Raw genomic sequence first — 27,813 nt, forward strand, 5'->3', positions numbered from 1 at the left:
TTTTGCAAATGAGCCTGCGGCACACACACGCATACACAAATGCACACACAGAGTATGAATAGTGAGTGTGAAGTTCTGTATTCATCATGTTGGACACAGGACATGTCATTACTAACAATACGTTACAGGCAATAGCGGCAAGTTTAATCAATCCGGCGTGATAGTAGCGGCAGTTACAATAACGTCAACATGAACATCACAAAGATCCAAGTAGAACAGGTTATACTTTAAATGAGCACTGATACCCTTGGCAGTCTATTGACAGTCCACGCCGCTGACCCAGAGGCTGCTAAAACCTTCATCAGTGGTCTTCTTGCATCCTCTGGGCTCCTCTTACGCTACTTTTGTTTTCTTCTTTTTTTTTTCTACTGTTCATTCGATGAGCTCTCCTGTCAGCATCAGTCATGTTTTACACAGCTAGATGAAAGTCTGCAGGGAGTGTGTAAAATGTTACTGGGTGAGTAAGCACGGCGCAGGTGCTCCACTGTAGATCCAGCACATGTCAGGGCTCACGCGGACCCGCTTGTCCTTTCCCATGCTGCTTTTTAACGAGGCATTTTGTTTAGTCGTCAAACGCTTCTTCTTTTTTTTTTTCCCTTTTTTTATGGAGCAGGGAGAAGGCTGTTACAGATATTTGCAATGAGCTCTCATTCTGTGGTTCTTGAGCGTGTGTGTTATGGATTACGGAGGCTTATAATGAGTGCAGTGTGTCTCTGCAGCGAGGAGGGTCTCCAGCGGGCTCCTGGGAGCTGCAGTTTGTGGTGTCTGGCCTTGTGAGCTGAAGAAATATGCTTTGCATTGTTTGTACTGATTGAATGCACATAATAGAAAGGGTATAGTATGTTCTGTCTGAGTCCCAAGGGCTGTAGGTCAATTTTAAGGCCCACGTGAGGCTGATCTGACTGCTCCAAACTATCACTCACAAGTTAACAACCAGTATCTCTGGGGCCATTTTCTGATCCAATAATCAACCAAAATGCTTTGGACAGCTTGAGAGGAAGGTCTGTGGCCAAGAAAACTGCCGGCTCTTGAGAGTCTTGAGGGTCTGGGAGGGTACTGCTGTCTGCTCAGCTGCACTCCTCGCAGTTGCAGGCGAGGATGTATCTGTAAGTGGCCGTAATGCGAGTCCCGCCAGTGCAGCGCAGCCTCACCGCCTTCAGCTTGGAGGTGTGCGGCCGGCAGCAGGAGCAGGTGCTCTTGAAGGGCTGTTTGAGCACTGAGCTGAATGAGATGAGGGGGTCGGAGCGGGTCGTGTGGCTGCAGTGGCCCTCGCAGCGCGCCAGCAACACCATCTGGAAGAAAGAAGTAGGCGAAAAGGCGATGTTATGAAAAATACAGATAAGCATTTTTCGTTGACCTTCAGGCTCTTTAAGGGGAGTAAAAAGATGTTTGGGCTCTGTGTGTGTTTATGTGTGCGTGGTTGGCCACTTTTTTTCTGTGCTGTTTAGAGGGAACAAAGCCAGCATATGAAACCTTTCCCCAGTTTAACCAGTCAGCACACACACACATCACCAGCCTGATTAGTGTTGTGACTGTCCGACCGGCATTCCTCTGTAGGTCACTGAATTCCTGTCGCCTCCCTAAACTGACTCCTGTGTCATGTCCTTCTGCCAGCTGCTGTGTGTCGCCACCCGTGTACCCACTTTGATAAAGGCCTGTCTGGGGCCATGTATGGGTGACACACACACACACACACACACACACACACACACACACACACACACACACACACACACACACACACACATATGAACAGTGTTGTCGCCACTTTAAGACCATTTGTCTTTGTCCTGGCAAAGGATCAGGCTATCAAACTTTGGCCTCCTCTCTGTCTGCACCTTTCCTGCTCCTCCTTTTACTCATGAGCCAAATTCAAATTCAAATTCAAATTTTATTTGTCACGTACACAGTCATACACAGTACGATATGTAGTGAAATGCTTGGACAACTGCTCGTGACCTAAAGAAAACAAAAAAGGAAAAGGCTATGAATAAGATAGGAAATAAATATGAAAAATTAAAAAGGGTAAATTTAACTAGGAAGGAATAGAATATAAATTAAGGTTAAAAATGAAATAACTGTACAACACAAATTAGAATGAAGGGTAAATTTAACTGGGAAGAATAAGATAAAGATAAATATATAAATTAAAGTTGAAAATAAAATAACTGTACAACAAAATACACAATATAGAACTATATAAGAATGTATGAAGAAATCTAAATATAAATAAATATATACACAATAACAGCAGCTGTACAAGTATTAACCGGAAATGAAGAATATAGTGACCAGTGTTGTGCAAAACCAAAGTCCAGAAAGTCCAGTGTGTGTGTAAGAACTATATGTGTGGGTCAGTACTGTGTGGTGGTGTGATTGAGAGACCGTATCGCCTGCGGGAAGAAGCTCCTCCTCAGTCTCTCTGTGTTGGTCTTCAGGGAGCGGAATCGCTTTCCTGACCTCAACAGAGAGAACAGTCTGTTGTTGGGATGGCTGAGGTCCTTCACGATCTTCCTGGCCTTGGTCCAGCACCGCCTGCTGTAGATTGAGTGCAGGTCAGGGAGCTCGGAGCGGATGGTGCGCTCAGCTGACCGCACAACCCTCTGTAGAGCTCGTCTGTCCTGCATGGTGCTGTTCCCGAACCAGGTTAAGATGTTTCCCGCCAGGATGCTCTCTATGGTGCACGAGTAAAAGTTCCTGAGCACCTTGGAGGGCAGTTGGAAGTCTCTCAAGCGTCTGAGGTGGTAGAGACGCTGTCGGGCCTTTTTCACCACGGTGTTGATGTGACAGGACCATGACAGGTCCTGCGTGATGTGAACTCCGAGGTATTTGAAGCTGTCCACTCTCTCCACTGGGCACTCGTTGATGACGGGGGTCTGGTAGTTCCTCTCCTGCTTAGTGCTGAAGTCCACTATCAGCTCCTTTGTCTTACTGACGTTTAGAAGGAGGTTGTTCCTCTGGCACCAGTTCTCCAGATTCCTAATCTCCTTCAGGTAGGCCGTCTCGTTGTTATCAGAGATCAGGCCCACCACGACGGTGTCGTCAGCAAACTTGATGATGGTGGTGGAGCTGGTAGTGGCCACACAGTCATATGTGTACAAAGAGTACAGCAGGGGGCTCAGAACACACCCCTGGGGGGCTCCAGTGCTGAGAGTGGTGGAGGCTGAGACATGTCCGCCCATCCTTACTGCCTGTGGTCTGCCAGTTAGGAAGTTGGAGATCCACTGACACATAGATGAGCTGAGTCCCAGATGCTCCAGCTTGGTGGTGAGTGTGGAGGGAATTATGGTGTTAAATGCAGAGCTGTAGTCTATGAAGAGCATTTTAACATAATTCCCCCTTCTAGTGTCCAAGTGAGTGAGTGATGTGTGGAGGAGATGAGAGATGGCATCGTCTGTGGAACGATTTGGACGGTAAACGAACTGTAGTGGGTCCAGTGTGTCTGGTAGTGAAGAAATGATGAAGTCTCTGACCAGGCGTTCAAAGCACTTCATCACTACTGAGGTGAGGGCTACAGGGCGATAGTCATTGAGAGAAGCAGGGTGGGGTTTCTTCGGGACAGGAACAATGATGGACTCTTTGAAGCATGTGGGGATCACCGACTGAGATAAAGAGATGTTGAATATCTCAGTGAACACAGGAGCTAGCTGGTATGCGCAGTCTCTTAGGATACGACCTGGGATGCCGTCTGGTCCTGCTGCTTTCCTGGTGTTCACTCTCTTGAAGGCTCTCCTTACTTCATGCTCGGAGATGACGAGCACGTTTCCGGTGCTGGCAGTATCTTCCTGTCTGCAGCCGTTAGCGCCGCTAACACTAGCATTGTTGGAGACCTTAGCTGCAGCCTCGAAGCGAGCATAGAAAGTGTTCAGCTCGTCTGCCAGAGTCACGGCCGCGTTCGTCATACCGGTTGTTGGTGCTTTATAGTCCGTTATTGTCCTTAGTCCCCGCCACAGGCTCCTAGAGTCACTCTGTTGGAGTTGTGACTCTAGTTTCCTCCCGTAGCGCTGCTTCGCCTCTTTCACCGCCCTCCGCACGTTATATGACGCGGCTTTGTACGGGTCCATGTCCCCCGTCATGAGTCCCATGTTGTAGGCAGCGGTGCGGGATCTCAGAGCGTCGCGGATGGTTTTATCCACCCACGGCTTCTGGTTGGGAAACGTTGTGATAGTCTTTGTCTCCACGGTATCATCCGCTAGTTTCCCGATGAATCCCACAACCGCTTCCGTAAACACGTTGACGTCATCGTCGGAGCTGTTTCTGAACATGCCCCAGTCTGCGTCATCGAGTGCGTCCTGTAACGCAGCCACCGATTGATCCGTCCAGCGCGCGACCTTCCTCTGAACCGGAACTTCCTGTTTCAGCCTTTGTTTGTATTTTGGCATGAGGAAGATGGCGGCGTGATCAGATTTGCCAAACGGGGGGCGGGATTGTGCCTTGTAGCCGTCCTTGACCGTAGTGTAGCAGTGGTCCAGTGTCCTTTCACCCCTGGTGGGGCAGGTGATGTGTTGATAAAAGTTCGGCGCTGTGCGTTTGAGGTTGGCGCTATTAAAGTCCCCCGTCACAATAAGCGCAGTGTCCCGGTGTTGTGTCTGGTGCTGTGTGAGTGCCTCATGCAGCTCGCATAAGGCGGTGACCGTGTCCGCTTGTGGTGGAATATAAACGGCACTTACAATGACCGATGTAAATTCCCGAGGTAGATAAAAAGGACGACACATGATGGACAGTAGTTCCAGATTTGGTGTGCAGGAGCGTGTGAGAGGAACAATGTTCGCACTGTTGCACCAGTTGTTGTTCACCATTAAACACACGCCGCCTCCCCTTGACTTCCCCGAGTCCCGTGTCCTGTCCATGCGGTGAACCGAGAAGAACTCGGCCGGCTGGATGGCGTGGTCCGGCACCGCTGGGTTCAGCCATGTCTCGGTGAAGCAGAGGAGATTGCAGTCCCGAATGTCTCTCTGGAACTTTATCCTGGCCCTGAGGTCGTCAAGCTTGTTCTCCAGTGACTGGACGTTGGCGAGCAGGATGCTAGGCAGAGGTGTGCGGTGTGCACGAGCTCTCAGCCTGTTCCTGACGCCGGCTCGCTTCCCTCTAGGCCGCCGCCACTTCCCTTTGTTCTCCCTCGAGATCTCACTCGGCCAGCTCGGATCCGGAGTTAAAAACTTCGAATTGTGAGTACATTGTAAACCAATAGAAACAAGAGTGTCACTGTCATACCTAATGTACCCAATGGTGATGATTTTGCCGATTTAGAAACGCTGAAAACTAACTTAAAAAACAAAGACAAAGAAAAAGTGGTCGGAGCAGTCGTGACGGCAGCCGACCTCACCGGCGCCATCTTAAAGCCGCTACATTAAACAAACCTATGCAAGCTTCAGTACTGACACAGCACTGTTCAAGTGCCATAATGAACTATTATCGGGTGAACGTACACCATTTTAAACGACTCAGTTTGTACTTCTGTATATTTCCATTCTCATCGGTTGATGGCCACCCTTCTCTGAGCCTGGTTATTTTGGAGGTTTCTTCCTGTTAAAAGTGATATAAAGTGATATAAACCATTACTAAGCAGTCATCATGGGCTCATTCAAGCAACTTTGTTCATGTTGGAGGGTCCTTGAGGAACATTTAGAGGCTCAATTTCAAGAAAAGGTTATTGGAGGAGATTCTGATAACTCAAAACTTTCCCAAAGGAAACTTATTTAAAAAGTCAGTTAATTTATATTGCAAATTTTCAAGATGTACAGTATACATTTTTTATTAATTTGCACCTTTATCAGTTTTTTCTAATTTTATGTATGATTATGTTTTATTATAGTGGAAAATAAAACATCACTAATAACAGAATCTAGTGACAATATACTGCTGTCGGAGGGATCATTCTTTTAATACAGAAAAAAAGAAATTATTATTTTAGATGCAACATGTCAGGCTCATTTTCCCTATTATTATGATTATTATTATTATTATTATTATTATTATTATTATTATTATTATTGTTATTATTATCGTTATCGTTATTATCGTTATTGTTGTTGTTGTTATTATTATTATTATTATTATTATTATTATTATTATCGTTATCGTTATTATCGTTATTGTTTTTGTCGTTGTTGTTATTATTATTATTATTATTATTATTATTATCGTTATCGTTATTATCGTTATTGTTTTTGTCGTTGTTGTTATTATTATTATTATTATTATTATCGTTATCGTTATTATCGTTATTGTTTTTGTCGTTGTTGTTATTATTATTATTATTATTATTATTATTATCGTTATTATCGTTATTGTTTTTGTCGTTGTTGTTATTATTATTATTATTATTATTATTATCGCTATTATCGTTATTGTTTTTGTTTTTGTCGTTGTTGTTATTGTTATTATTATTATTATTATTATCGTTATCGTTATTATCGTTATTGTTTTTGTCGTTGTTGTTGTTGTTGTTATTGTTATTGTTATTGTTATTGTTATTGTTATTATTATTATTATTATTATTATTGTTATCGTTATTATCGTTATTGTTTTTGTCGTTGTTGTTGTTGTTGTTATTGTTATTATTATTATTATTATTATTATTATTATTATCGCTATTATCGTTATCGTTATTGTTTTTGTCGTTGTTGTTGTTGTTATTGTTATTGTTATTATTATTATTATTATTATTATTATTATTATCGTTATCGTTATTATCGTTATTGTTTTTGTCGTTGTTGTTGTTGTTGTTATTGTTATTATTATTATTATTATTATTATTATTATTATTATTATCATCATCACTGCAATTTCATCTGCGGTAGTAGTAGTATGTAATTTTGCAACAAACTGTAAATTTCCTTTGAACTATATTGTAAAATGTAAATACAAGACTAGCTTTGTATTTATTATTTATATAATTATTTAAAATTATATAATATACAAGTATTATATATTTTCAAAAGGGCTTGTACCACCTTGTGGGCCCCTCTGGACGTGCCCCTGGTCTGATGGGTGTTATATAAATGTAATTCTATACATATAGGACAAATGTCAGCAGTGCAAATATAAAGCACATCAAACTGACTGTTGTTGTAATTTGGTGCTATATAAAGAAATAAAATAAAACGGAATAAAATTAAATAGGACACGAAAGTAAAAAACTGAAGGTGGAGTGCAAAAGTACTGGAGCTGGATGTGTGTTAGTTGTGTAATAATTTTTAAAAGAATTATCTTAAATTCTTGAATTCTCACGATGAAAAGTAGCTATGATTAATCATGAAAACTCCAATATGACATGAACCTTGCATTCATCGGTCTGTTGTGTTTTAGTGACAGGCGCTGTGGTTACTTTTTCCTACTTTGGTTTTTTTATTGGCAGTTTTTAATTTGAATTTGAGGTTTTATGCTCTAAACTCAAGTACTTTTGTAATTAGGAATAATGGTGCTTATTTTGGCTGAAATTACTTCAGTGTTTCCAACAACAGCTGCTGTTTTACTTAAAAAAGTCACTGCTTGGATTTTCAGACTAAAACTGAGCAGCATTGGACTTTATTTGAGCCGGGGTTGCTAAATGCACGTGGATCTGTTAGGTAACAATGTAATTACAGTGTGACATAAAGAATGTAAGCATTTGTCTTTTAAAATAAAAGTAATTAATAACCAAAATTTCAAAATAAAAGCATTAAAACTTTGTCATCAACTAGCATGTCCGCAGCAGTGTTGCTGTCCAAGTTTAGACAGATGTAATTATGTTAAGAACTAAGATACTCGGAAATGAAGGACGAGTTTTCTGCAACCCTGCACTGAAATATTTGTGATTCCCGTGAGGAAGTCCCATATGTCCTAAAGACAAAATCCAGAGTCGACACAGTAATCTGTGCTGTCGTCAAATGGATAGCTTGTGTGACTGATCCATTCAGATGCATGGGGCATGTGAAATATTTTCTTTTTTTTGTCTGTGTGTGGGGATGGGGGATTGTGTTTGCTTACTGTAGTCTCTTACAGCAAGAATATTTTTTTCATGCATTTAATATGTTATAGAGTTTGTTTTAATGTTTTAGAGGCTGAAGTGTCATCTTGGCCTTTAGAGGGTCTCGAGATCCACTTCCTGTTTTTTGTCGTTGCTTGGATGTGTGGAATGGCTCCCTGGGAGTAATGGCTGACACCTGGTTTGCTCATCTGCAGATATACAATTTGGGCCTACGGACTCAGCTGCTCGCTGACCTCCAGATTATTTGTTTTGACTGAACGTTGTCACCATTATTTTTTTGGTTTACTTGCACAGCACTTGTTCACACAAGACACATAACCGAAGAACTCACTCCATGTTAAACGTTTTGGTGAAACACTTGGTGAAAATCATGTGTGGTCTCTACATTCTCTTCTGCCCCATTGTGCTTGGGTTGTGAGGGCAGTAATACTTAAGAGGAATAACACGTTCAGTTCAGTTTCTCATATGAAAGCTTGATTTTATAGCCTTAGGTCACCTCAGGCTCTCCTGTGCTCTGATATTTCATTTACTGAACAACACATTAATTAATCAGCAGTGGAAGTAATAGTTAGTTGGAACCCTAATTATATAAAAAAAAATGTAACCTTGGAATTTTTTTTTAATGCACTTAAATTATAATTAACCCTGTAATGCCAAGTATATCAGATTTGATGCATCAGTTTTTAAGAACTATAACCCTCTAATATGTTTTTTTTGGTTTAAGATAAACAAACTATGAAAAATAAATTGCACAAAAATCCTGGACGTAGCAAAAATGATACAAATTAAATCTTATACATGCAAATTCGTCAGAAGGGTTGACAAACAATAGTTTGAAAGAAAGGAATTTTCTGGAAATTTTCAGGCTTTACAGGCTTAAATAAAACTCAAGGTGAAGAACTAGTTTTACACTGGTAATAACTGGTAAGTGTGTTCTGTGTTTTTGAACACAAATCAAAGGCAATTTCTGATAAATCCATTTGTCAGATGGCTTTCTACATTTCTTTGAATAACTGAACCCTATAGTTGGTTTAGTGTCACATAAATGACAATGTACAGTATACTCACACATCAACACCAAAAACCCAGCAGGGGTGAAAATAAGCAGAGAACAAAGAGGGAAGAAAAAAAAATCAACATCTTGAACAATTTTTCACTCATTTTTACTGCACTGCAAAAAAACAAAACAGTACAATTTTTATGTTTGTGGACAAAAAAGTACAATAAATAACAACATCAGTGTATGAAATATTGTTTTTTTCCTTCACAATTAAGGAAGAAATTTTCTTCAGCTCCGGTGAAACAGGTCACAACTGTTACTTACATTAACCTGAGAAAGCAGCAGTTCAGCACTGGCAGGAAACCACACACTGTGGATCTAACCTGTGTGTTTTCATCATGTTTTTGCTAATAAGTTGAGACAGATGCTCAGACAAGAGTTGCGTTAGCATCTAAGCAGGAAAGTCATTCAAAAACAAACCCAATCCTATTTCTTTGCACGCTGCACAGTGCCAAGATAACCATAATGAAATCCCCAGGTTTATTTTTCTTCTCCCCTCAGATCCACAGAGGACATTATACAACTGCTTCCACTGGCTGAGTTGTGCTCTTCGCACCCTGTAAACTCAACTTTATTTGTGGAATTAGCGTAGTGATGGTGTAAGTTCAAATTTACAATGGAGGAGTTTGCTACCAGAATATTACTCAACACCTGGGCTGCAGACAGCAGAGAGAGCTTTTTTTTCTAGTCATACAGCACTGCTTGAGCTTGAGCTGCCCCATATTTCTTTGTTCCTAGGAAAACAGGAAAAATGTGTAACAATACACAGAGTATAGAAGGCAAAAACACACAAAGTCAGTGTTTTGTATGGCCACTTTTATGACCACCTTTAAAGCTTTCGTTATTTCTTATTTTCAGCTTTTTGAAGGTCAGTCAACGCTGTTCTTTGGATGTTTCTGCCTTTTGTTCTGTTTTCTGTCAAGGTGATCCCACACTGCTTCAATAATGTTGAGGCCTGATCCCCAACACTACTGGCCCCAAGCCATGTTTTACAGATGGCTGTAGACATTCGCTGTTGTCCCCCTCTCTTGTTCATACAAATCCTCTAAAGATCCACCTCTATAAGACCTGGTGCCACTGATTTTTTAGTCCAGTTCACTGTGTAATCTGCCATACCTCATCCAGTCTTGTTTCTTTCATTTAAGATTCATTTGAAAAATCAAACCTTAATTGCCTCCAAATAATGTGGAACTTCTTGTACACACACAATTTTCTTCTGTCTTGATTATTGCTGCTCACTTTTCACATGCATTTCTCAGCCTCCTCAGCCCGTCTTCAGTTGGTACATAATGCAACAAAACAAAAACTAGCCGGCATTCAGAATCCATTTAAGAATGTTACTAACAACATATAAAGCCCTTCATGACCGGGCTCCTGCGTATAAAGCAGAGCTACTGAGACATCATAACTGCAGCCAACCTCATCTGATCGGGGTCTCCTAACTGTTGCTCTTATCTTAAAGCTTGTGGTAATCACGATTTTGTGGTTGTAGCTCAGGTTGGCTGAATCTGGGGTTTGTTTTAAACATCTGCTGCAATCTCATTTCTATAGTTTAGCTTCTACTTAATCTTTTGCTGTCTATTTGTGGCCTTTTTTTTCTTCTGCTATGCGTGTATAGGACTGTGTATGCAGGAATGAAAGCGACTGTGTGCTTGCATGGTTGAACATGTGCACTTAACTTTAATGCATTTTTATCCAAACTATGAAGCCCTTTGTAACTGTTCTATATAAATAAAGTTATTATAAGTACATCTTCCCTGTTTCTCTTCCTTCTTGCCTTCTTGAGACCATTTCTGATGGTCATCAAACTGAAGTTGGATCAACTGGAGTGCCAGATGCATCGCTCAGGTCTTGTGTCAGTTTTTTTTTTTACTGGACTTTTTCCTGTTCCTTAAGAACGGGCCTTTCAGATACTGTTTATCTGATGTATATTTTTAAGCCTGCCACTTATTTTGTCCCACAGTTTCCTCTAAATATTTCAGGGCACAATGCACAACATGATGAGATATGGCAACAAGTTTTCAGCTAACAGCTCTTTCCAAATTGCCTACTACTGCTATTTTAAGTCTATCAAACTATTTGACAAAAGACAAAATAAAGTGACAGAAGATACTTTTAAAATTGTTTATTTACTAAATTGTCTGTGTAGACACAACGCTGGCTCATCCCTTTGTTAAATGACTTTTGTGATACTAATTCATAGGTCAGCATTAAGGGATTTAAAACTCAAGAATTAAAAATGAAAATCCTCTGAAAATGGTCAGGTACAAGGACTGGAATGAAAATGTTCAAAGAAAAGCTTTAAAACACCTTCAGACAACCTGAGGACCCATCACTCAAGACAACCTCCTAAGCCCCAACGTCCCCTGACACGGGAGCAAAAGGCAGGAGATCAGTTAGGCTTGGGGCTTAAGAGGTTAAAAGGACAGGGAAGTTTGGCTTTGCAGAATCTAAATATAAAGAAATGACAGCTGGCTCAAACTTTTTGCACAGTACTGTACACAGCCAAAATATGAAAGTGGAAAGACTCGAGGAACCAATATAGTTTACCCCAGAAAAGAAGCAAACAACAAAAAAGAACACAACAAAGCGTGAGGGCCCATCATTTTATTGGTTTCTATCCGCTGGCACCGCATATAAAACAAAGGACACGACCACATGCTAACTAGCACATAACGCACCAGCACAGGCATAAATGCCGGCAAGAAGTCGGCCACTTACGTAGGTTACATTGTAGGCACTACAAAGATTCACCACAGAAGTCTAAATCAGGCCTGAGGTGTAAAACAGTTGCTCAGTTAGGCTTCCACTCGGCTCTCTGTGCGCTGTAATAGAAAGCCAAGCTCATGCTGAGTGTGTGTTCAGCCCTGCCTCGCCTGAGCCGAGTTGCGGTTTGGCCACCTGCTTGATGCACTCATAGTCAGAATATTAAAAAAAGACCAAAGAACAGATCACTCACGCTAGACAAGCAACTGCACTGGTGCACAACAAAAGGAAAGAGGGAAAATCGACAGCACCTTCCTACAATAGCATTCACATGTTTGGTGCTACTCAGTGGGATCATCAGTCTCTTTACGTCAAGTGGCTGCCTTTAAGTTGTCAGGATACACACCACACCATTGTTTAATCACTGCCTCTCCACTTTTCTTCTTCTTTCCTCACCCCATCTCTCTCTCTAACCCTCTTTAGCACCTGGTAGTGCACGAGCGAGCAGGCTAACAGCGACACGATAGCTTCAGCCAAATCTGAGCCCCAGCTGAGGTGCAGAATATGTCTGCAGCGTGGCCCATCTCCAGAACCACCAACACACACACATATACACACACTCCTATGTGACTCTTCTAAAAGAGATGGAGATTAAGAGAGCAAAGGAAAGAATGATACACTAGAATGGTCAAATGGAGAAAGGCTTTCAAGGGGAAATGAGCAATACTAGTAGAAAGGAAGGAATTTGTGAGAAAAAATGGCTCTTAAGTCATTGCTGGGTATTATTCTTAGGCTCAGGAGCTTGATTTGAAGCAAATGGCCCATTACCTTAAGGAGCTCTGTGCAACCTTAGAAAACCACTGTTATTGCTGACACCTCCACCCAGGTGATCAGTAGGCTATAGCTCAGGTTCATGCTCAGCTTGTACTTTCGCCAGTCAACACTGTCCTGCAAAAAAATGTTGTTCTGTTGTATGTGCTGTATTTCTTGTATCTTGAACAGAAACCAGGAGACCGGTATAAACACTGCGTATCAACATAAAGACATCAAAGCTAAATTGCAGACAGCTTGCTAACCACCTCCATGTTGAAAAGAAAACCATATTTTGTATAAAGTAAATATTACTCATAGATATCTTTGCCATTGCATGATTTACTAAAATCAGTACCATGTGACACTTTATAATCAATGATCACTTTAGCTGGGCAAGCTAACCAACTAGCATTTTCATTCAGATATGATTTTCACTGACAAGCAAGATGTGATTAGCCATACTCAGTTTTGGTAACATTAGCAGATAAAGTCGTTTTAAAATGTCCAGCTAAGTTATTAGATTAATTAGCAGACCCTGCTGTTTGCAGTTTGTCCGTGACTCTGAAAACCAAACATCCTGAAGTCCACCACAGTTTCCCCTGATAGTCAAATTTCCACTTCCATCTCCAGACCATCCAACTTAAATAAAACTGTGTTCTGGCTAATTTCAGCTCATCAGCTAACATGGACAACTTGATACCAACACCAGGTAGCTAGCTAACCTTATGTTTCATCCTGCAGTGTATGACAGGGCTTATTAGTTGACTTATGTTCTAAGCTGTTGTTTTCTGCTCTTGACACTTGCACTAGAAGGCAGGCACTGAGCTACGCGGGGTGTAGAATAATTGTCACATCCTTTGGGTTTTTGTGGAAAAGTTCAATCACATCGTTCACACAGAAATCACACCACCGGCTGACAGAGGGAACTGAGGGACTCGGGGATGGTCTCATTTTTGAACTTATATTGCACTCCATTTAAACACTGGCAACAATAAACATTTAATACATCAAACAAAGTAAAAGTCACATAAAAAACATTGACAACTATCTAGATTTCATATGAAAGGTTGGCTTTTAGTGTGTTGGTAGGTTTACCTTGGAGTTGCATTTATAAATTGGGTGTGTGATGGTCTCCACAAAGTGATGCCTCATGCAGCGGTCTGGGTCAGCATCTCCCAGGTGTGCGTGTCCGTTATCGCTGGCCTTGTTTCTGCTGCTGGCAGAATGGACCAAGCCCAGGAGGGGGCAGCACATTAGAACCAGCAGAAGACCAGAGGGGGAGCCCCCAGAAATGGAAGGTTTCATGATCGGGCCACCCTGAGGCTCTTGATCCTCACGGGATGTCCAACGTGTAACGTAGTTGCTTTTCTTCCTCCTCCTTACAGAGTCTGTTCTGTCACAAGGCTGCACAAAAGGAGATTGTCTTTGACTCTGCTTTGTTCCTGTCAGCTCACTGTAGGTTCAAATTCAGCAAGCTTTAGGTAGTAGGAGGGTTTCTTGGGCAGGCTGCTCCATCCCCCGCTGCCTTAATCCATCAGAGTCTGGAAGCAGAAGACAAACATAACTGCATCAATGGAAACATGAAGAGATAAAGACCAGAAAAAGCAGCGATATTGCGTGTGGCCGTTCTATGTTTTGTCCACAAGTCAAACTGTTCCAAATGCTACAATTCGTGTGTAGTGGATGAAGCTATCTCCAGACATAGTTTTTTTTTCTGCCAGTTTTTGAGATTAATTATTTGAGTGTGTGTGTCTCAAGAAACTGGCCGTCTACTTTGTCTCCTTTATTCCACGCTCAACCCAGTACACCCACACACGGCACACACATGTGGACACATAAGTCCTTGTGCTTTTATTATAGAAGAGAAACTTAAGCCATGCACAAACAGCCTGCAGCCGGGCCTTTTCCTCTCCCCAGGAATGACTTTTTCATTAAAATAATTCACTTTCCCAACAAGCCCTCTCATGACTGCAAGCCCTCTGCATATTTTCACATTTATTTAGGTAATTTTTTTCCCGACTTCATAGTTTTATAGTCCTTCTGACAATAGGGTTTGTGTTAAAAGTGAGCCTGGTTCTGGCTGCAGCAGGTATGTTGAAATGTGTTGTGAATTAAGTGCATGGTAGGGTGAGAGATGGCGAAAGGAGCAAAATAGCCATGTTAAAGTTTATTAACTATTATTATCTATCTATTTTCACGAGCTACCCATAAATTCATGCTTTGTGATCATTTTAAATACTTTGACCCAATTTATACTTGTGTGCTAAAGGTTTACGAAGAAGTGGTTACACATGGAGTCGCAGGAGCTGTATTTATGCTTAAGTGTTTGTTTTTTTTAAACACGTACAACTAAAGTCAAGTGTAAACCGTGGCTTTGTAAATGTAGGTGCTCATTAGTGGTGCTGTGGAAAAATGTGACTTTTACACAGTTGCTTTGGGATGAGAAGAAAGTTATAATTTTGATGAAGGAACCGACCTCCCAGCCCATTGTTCCTTCAGTGGGCTGGTTTCAGTCAGTATGCAAATGTACTGTTTATAAGATTGGGGAAACCTGCAGTCAGCTGAGACTGAAGAAGTCACTTGGATGAGTGACGAAACGTTTCTCCCACTGAAAACGCCACGTCCAGATGAACAAAATCAACTTTTGGAGATCAGTAGTCTGATGTTGATTGTACAATAGTTAGAAAAATTCCAGGTTATATAAAGTGGTCAGATGAATATTCTGTTCCTTATTACTCCTCAACTAAATGAATATGTATTTAATTTCAGGGACAACTATATAACCCCACTGATGTATTTTCCACTCTGTCATATGTCAATCATATCATTCATTGTCACCTGTAAGTGCTTTAATCCTTGAAGTTGAGAAAAGTTTAACGTTTGAGCATAAATGACTAGCCTACTTCATGCTGCTGACATTTGTTTCCCTCCTTTGTGACAGTGTAAATGTGTAAATGGTAAGATGACCTAATTGCTCTCTATGGTCTGAGGTTGCCATGTTGCTGGTTGTTGCTTCCTGTGTGGACACCTCTTGACATATGATGAGTACAAGTAGTTATTAAGTGATAATGTCTACTTAAAAAGTTTGTGAAATGTAACCTATTTGAATAGTACTTTGATAATACTTGGAAATTATTGAAATTTTAACTCAAGACAATTTGTAACTAGCTCTTCAGTCAATTGCTTTTAGTTACATACCTATGCAAGAAGTGGAGTTACATTACAGTAGAAAATGAAAATGTAACTTTAATGCATTAGTGTTTTTGTGAGTGTGTGTCCAAACATCTGCTAATCACCCACCTGAGGCTTCTATGCATCCAGTTGCCTTTCTCATGCAATATGCACTATTTTAGTTGCTTTATCCTAGTCACAGTTCCACCCGATATCATGGAAAAACGTGTAACAGACATCCACCGTGTCCATTTCACGCTTTGCCTCTCCAAAGCATGAAAAGGACATGCATGCAGAAGCTGCAGTACCAGCAGGCGAGGTAATATATTGAAAGCCAAGAAGTCGCTATTGACCAAGGGTGGAATAAAGTACATTCCAGGGTCCTTAATCACCAGAAACAATTTACAATAATTTGCAGCAAGTGGCTGGTACTGCTACTAAAATGATCAAACCTAAGGGAACGTCTTCAGCCTGTAGAGAACTTTCCTGTTTTATTACTTACAAGGAATGCATTTGGCACATGACTGAATTACTTATAGTCTTGCGTTTTAAATGGTAAATGGCCTGTATTTATATAGCGCTTTACTAGTCCCTAAGGACCCCAAAGCGCTTTACATATCCAGTCATCCACCCATTCACGCACACATTCATACACTTTAAAGCTATGTCTAGCAATTTGTGACCTACTACATTTCAAAATAACTTCCCAAAAAGGTCAGTTGCACTAAAATACTTTCACAAAACACGAATACATGAAATTATGTTATTATTATCATTTTATTACATCCCTTTTCAACACTGCACCATCTTGCACTCACTTCTTCCTCTGAACTAAAACCAAGCAACTAGTTCGGGCAAAACCTTTAACCCATCTCTCCATCTTCAGCTCCCCTTTAGTTCAACCCCAGTGTTTTTCTTTCTAAGGGGGAATCATTTAACCTTAACATTCCTCTTGAGAGAAATAGAAGTATCATTTGGCCTGTTAAAATAAATATTCCCTGAGATGTTTCGTTGGCTTGTCGAACATGTGCTGCAGGGTTTACATTGCAGTCGGCTCATGCAACAGGATGCTTTAGACAGCCAGCACCCATCAGCACTTCCAGCTTTGCCAGCCATACCATTAGAACGAACACTGTTATCCCCGTCTCTGCTGCTGGTATCGCTATCAGCATCATTAGTGTGCATGTCTTAGAAATTACACAGTCAAGTCATTGAGAATCGTACAGTGGAATCAATTCAGTTCCCATGTAAGACAGAGTAAACGAGGAAAATAGAGGCATCAGCCAAAGTGGACATTGAAGCAGATGTTGGCTTGTTTTTACTAGATCGACATGATCTACATATTTACGTGCACCCATGTGAATATAGCTTACAAAAAGTAGAATAAAACTGGACATGAAAAAAATATCTATTATGAAAAAAAATAAAAATTACACTACACTAACACTAACTGTAATGATTTTGTGAACTTTGAAAACGAAAATAAAATAGAAATATAGAGGAAATATCCTTTAGTGTCTGGTAAAACTTTAATTACAGCTTGCCTGATGACACTGAGGGACATGTTTATCGAGACTCTGAATGTCCACAAGAGTCAACTGCTTTCAAAAAGTTCTGTTTTTATTGTAATAATTGTATAGATTTTTCTAAATCTTGCCTCTGACAATTCCCTTTTATACAGTAACAGTTAAAATAGACTTAAACTCTGATGCTAATTAAAAACTAAAAGTAAACATTTTATAAACTAATCCGAAACAAGAAAATCCACTCAGAGAACTAACTGAAAATAATACAAAATAAAAGCGAATTCGAAAATACAAAACTATGATAACTGATCCATTTAAAGACCAGATTAAGCAGCAATGGGGCAGTGAGACAAAAATTTGCTGTCGGGCTCCTTTTGACCTGAGACTACCCTCACTTATGCCTCTGTGCACACCTTGCATGCCCCGTGGCCTCCAAATTCCCTTTCAGTGCAGTGCGCACTACAGAGCACACATGACAGCTTCATTACGTCCCCAGAGACCCAGAAAACAACCAATACTCAAGTGGTAAAGCAGTTCTTAGGTTTTCTGCACGTCAGCTGAATATGTGGTCAACAGGTTTATTTTCCAGTAAATGTGATCTTACTACCCCATAAAATCTAAGCAACGTGAACTCAAAAAATGAACTAGACCTTTCTTCCAGCCTCCATAATCAATATTTCTAAAACACTTGAAATGATCAATGCAACAGGAAAGAGTTTGCTCAAAGAAGCATAGCAACTTAGTGAGCAGGTGGCAAACAAATTTGTGCATATAGCAGTTAAAAAGTCAGATACCTTCCTAAAAATTCAGTGGAGACAACGACTTAAGAGGACTTTACACTACAGACCTACATTCAGCATGGCCTGAGAGACATATTTACAATGAACTGGAATACTGCTTAATATCTACTGTATTCAAACACACAGATGTCTGGATAAAATGGTCATTATCAGCTTCAATTATGATAATATGGTTTCCCTGCTCTCAACTGACTAAACAATGAATTATTGACGATTCAACTGATTTTCCCTTTCAAATTGCCTATTAAAAGTACACATGCAGTCAATCTGTGAATTTTCTGGCTCCTGTAGTTTTGGCGCTCAGTGACAGCTGGATGCTGCCTTAGCTGGACGACAGTCTGGTTTTGGATGAAAGAGCAGAAAGCATATGTGATTGCAGCATCTCCTAACCCACTTTTGAAGGGAAATGTGTTTAATCAGTTCAGATCAAACATGACAATGTAATTGTATTTAGGTGTTTTCACAGGAAAAACATCCGCAGTGTTTCCTCATAAATCAAAATTTCCGCTCAGAACATGTGTTTTTGTTAGACAACAGGCCTTACCATGAAGCAAAACAATCAAAGATAATGACAGGAGTGAACCGCCTAGTAAATACCAGGACAAGTCAAGCAAACTTTATTTAACCCTAAATCTCATAATTTTGGTCTCCAGCCAGCTCTGCGCTCTCTGATTACTAATTAGTTGAGCTAGCCAGACATTTCCACCTTTTTATGTGCACCAGGGAGATGACTTTCTATGACTGTCGTCTGCTTGTTATGTATCCATCTGAGGCAGCTTCCCTCTAACATCATTGCTATGCAAGCAGGGACGTGCCCTTACCGCAAGGTGACCACACATCATTATTACTGTCTCTTTTGGCAACTCATGCTTAAACTCTGAAAGCTGGTCGTATCAATACAGAGCTACGAATGGCAGCTGACTCAGATAATGGGGGCTTTCAGGATAATATATGGAGATTGTATCTGGCTGAGTGAGTTCATTACTGCACTGTGAATGTACAAACTGAGAACTTATTAATGTGTGAAATGCCAGGTACCTTATACTCTCACCTATCCAATTCATATTTATAGAGATCTTAGAGTTTAGAAAAACAAGCTCTATTGCCCCTTCCACCCCATTCCCCCAACCGATCCAAGTATAATGACCAGCAAACCCGAGACCGTTACGGTCCATATCTTTCCTGGATCTATTGTTTGGAATCAACCCCATCATCAAGTCCAACCAAGCTTGTCTTTCTGATATAATTACAAAAACAAATCCCCATGGTGTTCCACTTAAACCTGAACCTTTTCCTTTTCCCAAAAACAGTCCCTCTATCGTTCCTTTCCCATCACATCTTTCTCTTTAATCCCCAAGACCAAGCAGTTGCACCGGTACCGTCTGATGTCTGATAGAAATGATTATTTCTGGGAGGAGTGCTGGATACAACCTCATTATGTCACCTTGGGTCCTTACTGCTTTCATTATAATGTGCTGCTATGTGAGCAATACAACAAGTCATTAATTCTGAATTACCCATGAAATTTCACCTCAGTTAAAGTAAACAACCTCCTTTGATGATCGTTGTAGAAAAATTGCTGCAAGACCAGGTCCAACCCCATAACCTCCAGCAAAAAAACCACCTCGTCCCTCATCCTCATCACATGGATAACTTCCATTTGGTGTATCACATACATCACTCGAATTGATTTTACTTTAACAAATCCAGGTTCTTAGTTGTGTTAACTGAAAGCCTGTGTCCTGATATCCGTGACAGGAATCCATGTTCAGAGCTTAGTGGAATAGGAACACTGCATGAGGTAAGACTACAGGAAGCAGCAGCTGGACCGCTGCTTCAGAGTGTTAGACTTGTACTGTTCTAGCAAAGAAGGAGAAAGTATGTTGTGTTCTACAGAAGCCAGGGACATGGGGGAGATATGCTGAATTAGCTATCACAATATTGCCAAGTCTAAGGCAAAAACAAGTAGTCCAGAGTAGCATTATTACAAGAGGAGAACGATAGAGTAGTGGGGTGATTTTTTTATGTATATATTGAGTTAAGACCACCACTAATAAAGACAGAACTTTCAACTAAGTACAGTTACAACATATTAAATTGTTTAATATGTTACCTTAATTAAGATGGTTACACAAGTAAGTTGAATACACTGCTTAGAACTAACTCTTTAATGTGTACAGCTGGCACGTAAAAGAGGTCTTAGATATAAACTTAATGGCTACTTAGTTTATATTATACTACCAACGTTAGTAGTTACAAAAATTACGATTATAAAAAGCCTTAATGTGTATTGCTTACTTGGAAATGTTGCCTGAAGCCTCTTTTCTCTCTGTAGAGAACATGGCACCACAGCTTAGGTTTGCAAAGCTGTACCTGAATGAAAAACGAGACTTCTGGAACAATGTTCTTTGGACAGACGAGACAAAAGTGGAGATGTTTGGCCGTGATGCACAGCACCACGTTTGGTGAAGCATATCTGCACAAACATCTCATACCAAATGCCAAGCATGGTGGTGGAGGGGTGATGGTTTGGGTTTGTTCTACAGCCACGTGACCTGGGCACCTTACAGTCACTGAGTAAACCATGAACACCTGTGTATACGCCTCAACCCAAATGAAATGCTGTGGCGGGACCTTAAGAGACTTGTGTATAAACAAAGGCACACAAACCTCAATGAACTGAAGCAACATTGAAAAGAAGAGTGTGCCAGAATTCAATGTGAGAGTCTGATAAAGCTATGTGGAAATGGATTACTTCACGTTATTAGTGCTAAAGGTGGTTCTACGAGCTACTGAGTTCATGGGGTCAGGTGAAAATGCAGCGTCATGAATGTACGCTTTGACTTGTGAAGTAAGGAAGCACACTCTAAACCCTTTTATTGAAACATGACATTCTTTTTACAAATTCATTCACATCATTCACGTGGAGAAATTCAGAGCCTGACAGACCTGAGATGACAGTGAGTTACTAAGAAATGATTGTAAAATCATTTAGCAAAAAGCTAATAGTTTTAGCTTTAGATTCTTCGTGAACATCCTGCTTCTTTGGCCTATACCAGGTAAATGGCAATTATCCATTACCTTTATTTATCCTTTACCTATCTTACCCCAACCAGTTGCGGTAGATGTCCACCAAAGGGAGTTTTTCCTTCCCACTGTCACTGGGGGGGGGGGTGTCATATGATTGTTGGGTTTTTCTCTGTATGTATTATTGTAGGGTGTACCTTACAATATAAAGCACCTGTTGGTGTGATTTGGTAGAGTGCGTCCACTGCTTCAGGTCTTACTTAAACAAATTGGAACTTCAGTAATTTAGCACAAAGGCCTCCAAATCTAAAGCAATCTCTTTTCCTCTTCAACTGACCAACGTGAAATTCCCAGTACTCAGAAACTAATAAGAGTGCCAAAGCTGGAGGCCCAGAGGCAGACGAAATTATTACACAGCATGTATTATTTGCACTGTAACTCCAGGCCTATATCTAGATCTGTGCTTATTGCTTATAAAAAGACATATCATCTGTCATAGAACAAATCAAATTAAACAAACTCTCCTTCATTTTTATATAACTTTAGCAGCATAGCCAAAGGGCGGCTAATTTAAAAAAGGGCTCTGGACCTGCAAAGAGATCCAAACTGGGTTAAATATATAATATGTGGGAATCCAAACCACATTACTACAAAGACAGCCCCACAGTTTGTGTGGTCTGAAGGTTTTGGCTTCAGCTGAGAAGATAATTCCAAGCTTAAGAAGTGCAGACACTGTGATGCCTCTCTTAGAGGCTACTGTGGGAAAGATGCCTCCCCACGCTCACCTGGGATACAGAGACCGATCATGACGGGTCTGAAATACAGGCAGGCCAGATCTGCTTCAGGTTTTTGACTACTTTTGGAGTATCTGTGGTGAACAGTTTTCATTATTTTCTTACCATTTATAAAACCAAGCAATCGATCAGTTCACACAGATCAGTGACAGCAAAAACTGATTTCCCTGTTTTCCACTGCTCTAAGATACACAAACACAAGTCATAATGAAAACTTTTGTTCAAGAGGTACAAGTGAAACAATTACGTTATCTCAAAAATCTGTTATGAAAAGTGACACTGCGCTGACGCCCCAGTGTATGTTGTGTAGAACAGAATTGCACAATACTTGTTACCATGTTTTCTTCTTAGCAGTGGGGTGCAAGTATAAATATCCCCTGCCCACCTTACTTATGGGTTTTCATCTCACACACACAAACCCTCACATATGTACATAAGGGCTGTGTCATGTGGTATTCTCGTGGGTGTTATTATGCTCCTGCTCTGGGGCTCTGAACATTGCTGGGATGTTGGTGTGTGACGGCACATGGCCTGGGTAGAGGAGTCGGATCTTCTGAGGGATCCTCTGCTTTATCACCTATGCCTGGCGGCAGCTGAGTACACAGTTGTTGTCCAGTGATGGGCCTGTCTGCAGTCACAATGGGGAGCTCGGGTATTAAGCCCCCACTGCCCTGCTGAGAAAAACAGGTGCATCACAGGACGATGGAGGAGATGGAGTGAGGGCGAGGTGACAGGTAGAGCGGGGGAAAAGGTTGTTTTATGGTCTGTCATGAATAACTCAATCTTGCCTTCTCTCCTACATTTACTGCTACATCATCACCCTCGCTGCTGATCTGCCACGGCTCTGTATCATGCCCAGAGTTTACGTCATGATTTTCTATTCACCACCACCTGCCCTCATCCCCAACCTCACCCCCTCCATTGTTTCACCAGCTTTTAATAAACTAAAGGGCAGATTCCTGACTGCAGTGAAGTGAGGGGGGGTGGGGGTGTACAGAACCAAAGACCTGTCCAACCACACACACACACACACACACACACACACACACACACACACACACACACACACACACACACACACACACACAGTTTGGCATGCAGAGTGCCAAGCTCTTCCACTGTCTACTGACGCCAGCTCTCAAAACGCACACACAAACTTACTCTTCCTCTCTGTCTAAAACACACACACATTCGCCCTCTCTTACCCTCCCCACGCGCCACTCTCCTAAAAGCTAAGCTCCTCACTAAATATATATTCCCCCCCCCCTCCCCCCAAGTAAAGATAAGACAAACAGTGTGGATTTGAGAGCACTGTACAGCCAATGACAGGCGGCCGTGTGAGCTGGAGCTAATCTTGTGTTAGCTTTACAATTTAGGCTTCTCAGAAACAGTGGGAAATAAGAGGCACTGAGATTGGAGAATACACAGGGAAGGCATTTGTGTAAATATTCTCCAGTTTCTTTTTCTTCTCATTTAACCAGAGTGTGGGAGCTGTTTGTTGACCGCTTTGATAAAAACAGAACCCCCTAATCTTCCTGAGTCAACACGCATGCACCTCAAATCCCAACTCCATCTCCTCTGCTGTTCTCTCCATCCGTGTCAGAAAGAAGTGGGGGGAAAGAAAAGCTGTGGCGAGCTGTGGGCTAAAAAAGCTGCGCATGTAACTAGATCAATCCTCAATGCAGCTCCAGGCCTAAGATGTTTTTGAAAAAGAGGGAGCGAAAGGAGTCGTGGACGCATTTGTTTTATCGCTCTGGACCGGGTTTCTTTGGGCAGCAGATATCTGCCACATGCTCGTCTGGGTGGTTGGTGTTAAGGATCCCCTTGATGGCCTCAGGTTCGTGTAGAGCATCCATTTGTCAGAAGCACATTCCTGTGGCAGTGAGACATTGTGAACTGCCTATCAGAGCTTCAGCACTGTCCAAATAAATATACTCACAATGGGCCCCAGTGTGTGTGTGTGTGTGTGAGAGAATATGAAACATGAGACACAAAACCAAGTGTGTGCTGCTCTGCCAGAGTATTGCTGTCTATCTGCACCTGGCTGAATGTGCAGTGTTTCAAACACACCTCCTACTCCTCGTCTTCGCCTTTTTCTCTTCCCCAAACAGTTCAGAGGTGATTCTCAGAGTCTGCGGCGCTTCTTTCGTTGCCGCGCAAACTGTTTCTCATCTGGTGTCACCGGAAGTGGACGGAGATGTCTGGAGGGCTGTTTGCATCACACGGTCTCAATCGCTTTCTTTTTTCTGCCCCGTCTTGTGTCATGCTCTCTCACTCTCACCTCCTCCAGCCCTTCTTTTCTCAGCCTCTCTCACACATCTCAGTTTCATTCTGTTTCTCCTATTTATTGTGTCCTCCTCCTGGCTCTGCCCGTCTCTTTCTTTCTCAGATGTTTTTTTTTCCCCTTTCCTCCTACTTGGGCTTCTTCTCCTACCCCACTCACATTATCCCACACTCTTTTGTAGCCACTGCATTTTTCATTTAAACACCTTCTCCCTTTATCATTCTCACACACACGCCTCTCCTCCTCAGTCAAATCAAAGTGGTAGCTCGCCTCCTCCTCCTCCTCCTACCTACCACAGAGTCTATTGTATCTGTCAACATGTACTTCTAGCATAAGCCAGCAGCCTCGGGGTCCAACATAACAGGCCAAGTCAATCATACACTTACAGCCATGAACGCACACACCTGTAAAACACATATTCATGCATCTCCGGAGATGTTCACTATTAACGCACTATTAATGTCCCGCAAGCCACGCGGGTTCCCACTATCCTTCCAGCCTCGCTGTCAGTGCCTGATTAGCAAATCCTCCGGCGCCAACACAAACATGTTTCCTCTTATTACAAATCATGTCACACTGCGTCCTAATCACAACCACTTGCAGTTTATGGACTCGCACGGTGTAGAACTGCCCTGCAGTAAAACAGGAATGCACACCTGAGCTTAGTGATGTGCAACAGAGGAAGGGAGGAGTAGGGGGGGAGAAAAAAAAAGTGAGCAGGAGTGTCACTCAAACTCTCTTTGAGCGAGCCCATGTGTGATGCACGTACAGCTACTTTACGTGTGTGCCCTGGATGTGCACACACGTGAAACACATCCAGGGTATAGCAGTGAATACTTGGATCCTCGATGGCATGCCTGATACAGAGTTTGATTGACTACATTTGCAGTGCACAGAGTTATAAAAAAAGACAACAGGATGCACCCAAATCTGCAGGAGTGCAGATTCAGAGGTGTGACACCCAGGCTGATGGTCTTACCTTCAGTGACCGGCAGCAGAAAGACAGCAGAGGTATCCGGAGAGGCTGCATGCAACACTGGATTTGTTGTTCAACTGTTGTTTCCCAGCCAGCTCCTCTCTCCTCTTGTTTCTACCTCTCTCTCTCTCTCACTTACACACACACAGACACACACTGATTGTCTGAGCGCTCCTCTCTCCTCCCTCCCTCTCTCTCTCTCTCTCTCTCTCTCTCACCTCTGCTTTCTCTCTCTTTCTCCCTCCCTTGCCCCCCTCTCCCTTACTTTTCTTTAACAGGGAAATCACCAGACAGAGGGAGCAGCCTGGATGCTCCCCGCCTGTGAGGACGCTCATCACATGTGGATCGTGACACAGCAATCGTATATCATACGCCCTTTTACCTCTTCCCTCTCTCTCGCAGGCACACCAGCTGACGCACCGACATGCTCCGCAGCGGCAAATGGGAATTCCAGGCTTGGAACGACTCTGCTTGCCCCATCAGGAGAGAGCTGACCAAAAGCTGCAGCCAGTTTTTTACGAGGTCAGGGTTATAAAACTGTTAGCAGATTTAGTTTATTTAAAAACAACTGGCCCCTGCGGCCCTTCCTCTTCACGCGGCCCCCCCCCCCCCCGTGACACAGGGGGTAGGGGCGGAGGGGTTCGCAGGTGTGGTGGTGGTTTGGAGGGGAGGAAGGAAGGGGAAGGAGAGAAGCATATTTGGGATTGCAACTCTGAGATACCATTTACTTCTACTAGAAAAGCAAAGCTACACATACGCTGAATATATTGAAAAAGGAGACATTATGAAAAGCGCCAAATCATAACCGAATGAAGGACTTATTTGCCAAAAATCACTCTGTGTTTAAAACACAGACACACAACCCGGAGGGGAGGGGAAATATGAGCACAAACCTAAAGCCAGTTGTATGTTTAGAAATGATGAAAACAAACTGCAATATAGGAGAGCCCCGAGTGGATCCAACTGTAATAACCTCATCCATCATTCTCAAGCGGCTCAATATGAAGACAGACAGACCCTGGAAATATTAAAGGGGCACACTGCTGTGAAGAGAAGGCAAATAATGAGGCTTGCCCTGAAAGTTATATATTCTCTGAGGCTGCGCGCACAACAGTCGCCTGATTATTGCAGTCGATTACGTCAGTGACCTCGCTTCCTTTTCAGCATTTCTGGATAGAGAAATATCAGAAATATGACAACTAACTGATGTGTTTGTGGTACTGGGATACAGAGGGAAAAGGGTATTTCACAGTTTTTACACAGGCACAGGGAGGCAGAGCCTATTAAGGGACAAGCTCGTGCCATTTTTCATCGCCTCATGAAATAAGTAACGAGTTCATGGCCCCCCAAAAAAGGTGTAAAAGAATAACACGTGTTTGGTGACAGCATGTGCTCCGATTGTCATTGTAGCGCACACGAACATGTCCTTGGTACAGGGAGTAAAAATTCTCAGGGGAAATAAGGGGAGCGAGCTGCAGCACACTAAGCAGGGCTTACAGGGTCAAAAGTTTAAGAAGCACAATTACCTGGAAGGCCTCGGCTGACCCCCAAATTTCTCACCTTCTGTTCCCTCTCTCTCTCGCACAAATACACCTTCGACAGAGGCGATTTACAACCAGCAGCAGGAGGTGGGGGTGAAAACTTATATGCCACCAATGGGCTCCTAGAGAGTGAGAGCGAGAAGCACACGTAAGTGTCTTGTGTTTGTGTTTTGATTGCACTTTCAGGCATTGTAAAAGATCGGGCCGGCTGTGAATGGTGTCAAATTAAATGGTCATAACTCACCTGGACTCAGCCTCTCCTTGGCTTAACTCGGCTTGTGTCCACACGAGAGGTGGTGACAGGGAGTAAATGGCTTCAGATAATGTATCATAATATCACATTAAGAAAACGGTCAGTGGAGCCAAATGTGAATCCCATATGCGGGGAGAAGAGGGTGGGGTGGGAGGCAGAGAGCGGAGGAGAAAGGCCAGAAGACATATTGAGCTGAAGAGGGATGCACTGAGCTGACATACCGCTGCAAAAGCAGCCTCCTGACAACTTGGACAAACCCTCTCACTCTCTGCACTTTTAGCTGGTAAACGGGCGGTAATAAAAAGCAAAAATAATGTGACAGCTGCTGGCAGGTAACTTACTTTTTAAAATTACACCTCGTTTCTCTCTTTGTTCGGCTCCATTTTAGTGATGTGTCACGCCTTAAGATTTTTTTTGCTTCAGTTGCATGTGACAGCGGTCCATGTCTTTATTAAGTCCCACCTTGGCTGTAGGCACTCTGATCCTGCTGTCCCTGTGAGCACCGGCACTCGAGCTGGTCTTCAACAGGATTAACAGGGCAGGGTCACATCGTATCACCTGAGGCAGACATTTTTTGGCCTTTGGGCATGGTATCCTAACACCAGCCAAGAATTTATGGTGGTGATGAAGCTCTGATGCCCTGTCCAAAGATGTAAACATTGATATCTGTCAGTTTTTAACTCGTTTCCTTCGGAGCAGCTTATTTCGAGCCACTTCATATCGTCTGCGAGACACATAAAACAGCAGGCTGACTGATGGTGAACGCACACGTATTCAGTCTTCATTTGGAAGCTTGACTTTCAGTATTATTTGAAGCTGGACGAAAAAAAATTGAAGTGGGCTATTATTTTTGGAGATTTATGCAGACCAGTGTGCAACAGAAAAACAGG

General features: G+C 42.1%; 1 protein-coding gene across 2 annotated transcripts; it reads right to left on the reverse strand.

The window, feature by feature from the left end:
* Positions 1-61: 61 nt before the first annotated feature.
* On the reverse strand, positions 62-27,813 carry ndp (norrin cystine knot growth factor NDP). Of its 2 annotated transcripts, none has more exons than XM_085435480.1 (3): positions 26,656-27,813; positions 13,647-14,092; positions 62-1,292 (listed from the first exon to the last, which is right to left on the reverse strand). In XM_085435480.1, the coding sequence occupies exons 2-3, from the start codon at positions 13,854-13,856 to the stop codon at positions 1,068-1,070; spliced, it is 435 nt and encodes a 144-aa protein (XP_085291606.1). In that variant the 5' UTR covers positions 13,857-14,092; positions 26,656-27,813; the 3' UTR covers positions 62-1,067. The 2 variants fall into 2 exon arrangements, with proteins under 2 accessions (XP_085291606.1, XP_085291605.1); XM_085435479.1 differs by lacking the exon at positions 26,656-27,813 and adding an exon at positions 25,133-25,339.

The sequence above is a fragment of the Copadichromis virginalis genome, linkage group LG16, assembly GCF_057382275.1.
Source record: "Copadichromis virginalis isolate Kocher_CV1m ecotype Utaka linkage group LG16, C_Virginalis_male_GT1.1, whole genome shotgun sequence".
In the NCBI taxonomy this organism is placed as follows: Eukaryota; Metazoa; Chordata; class Actinopteri; order Cichliformes; family Cichlidae; genus Copadichromis; species Copadichromis virginalis.

What these genes read in the sequence shown, in the direction of transcription:
- ndp (XM_085435480.1), bottom strand. Translation starts at nt 13,856, where the DNA reads ATGAAACCTTCCATTTCTGGGGGCTCCCCCTCTGGTCTTCTGCTGGTT. An exon ending in TTTATAAATGCAACTCCAAG is followed by an intron (nt 1,293 to 13,646) that starts GTAAACCTACCA and finishes TCTTTCTTCCAG; the next exon opens with ATGGTGTTGCTGGCGCGCTG.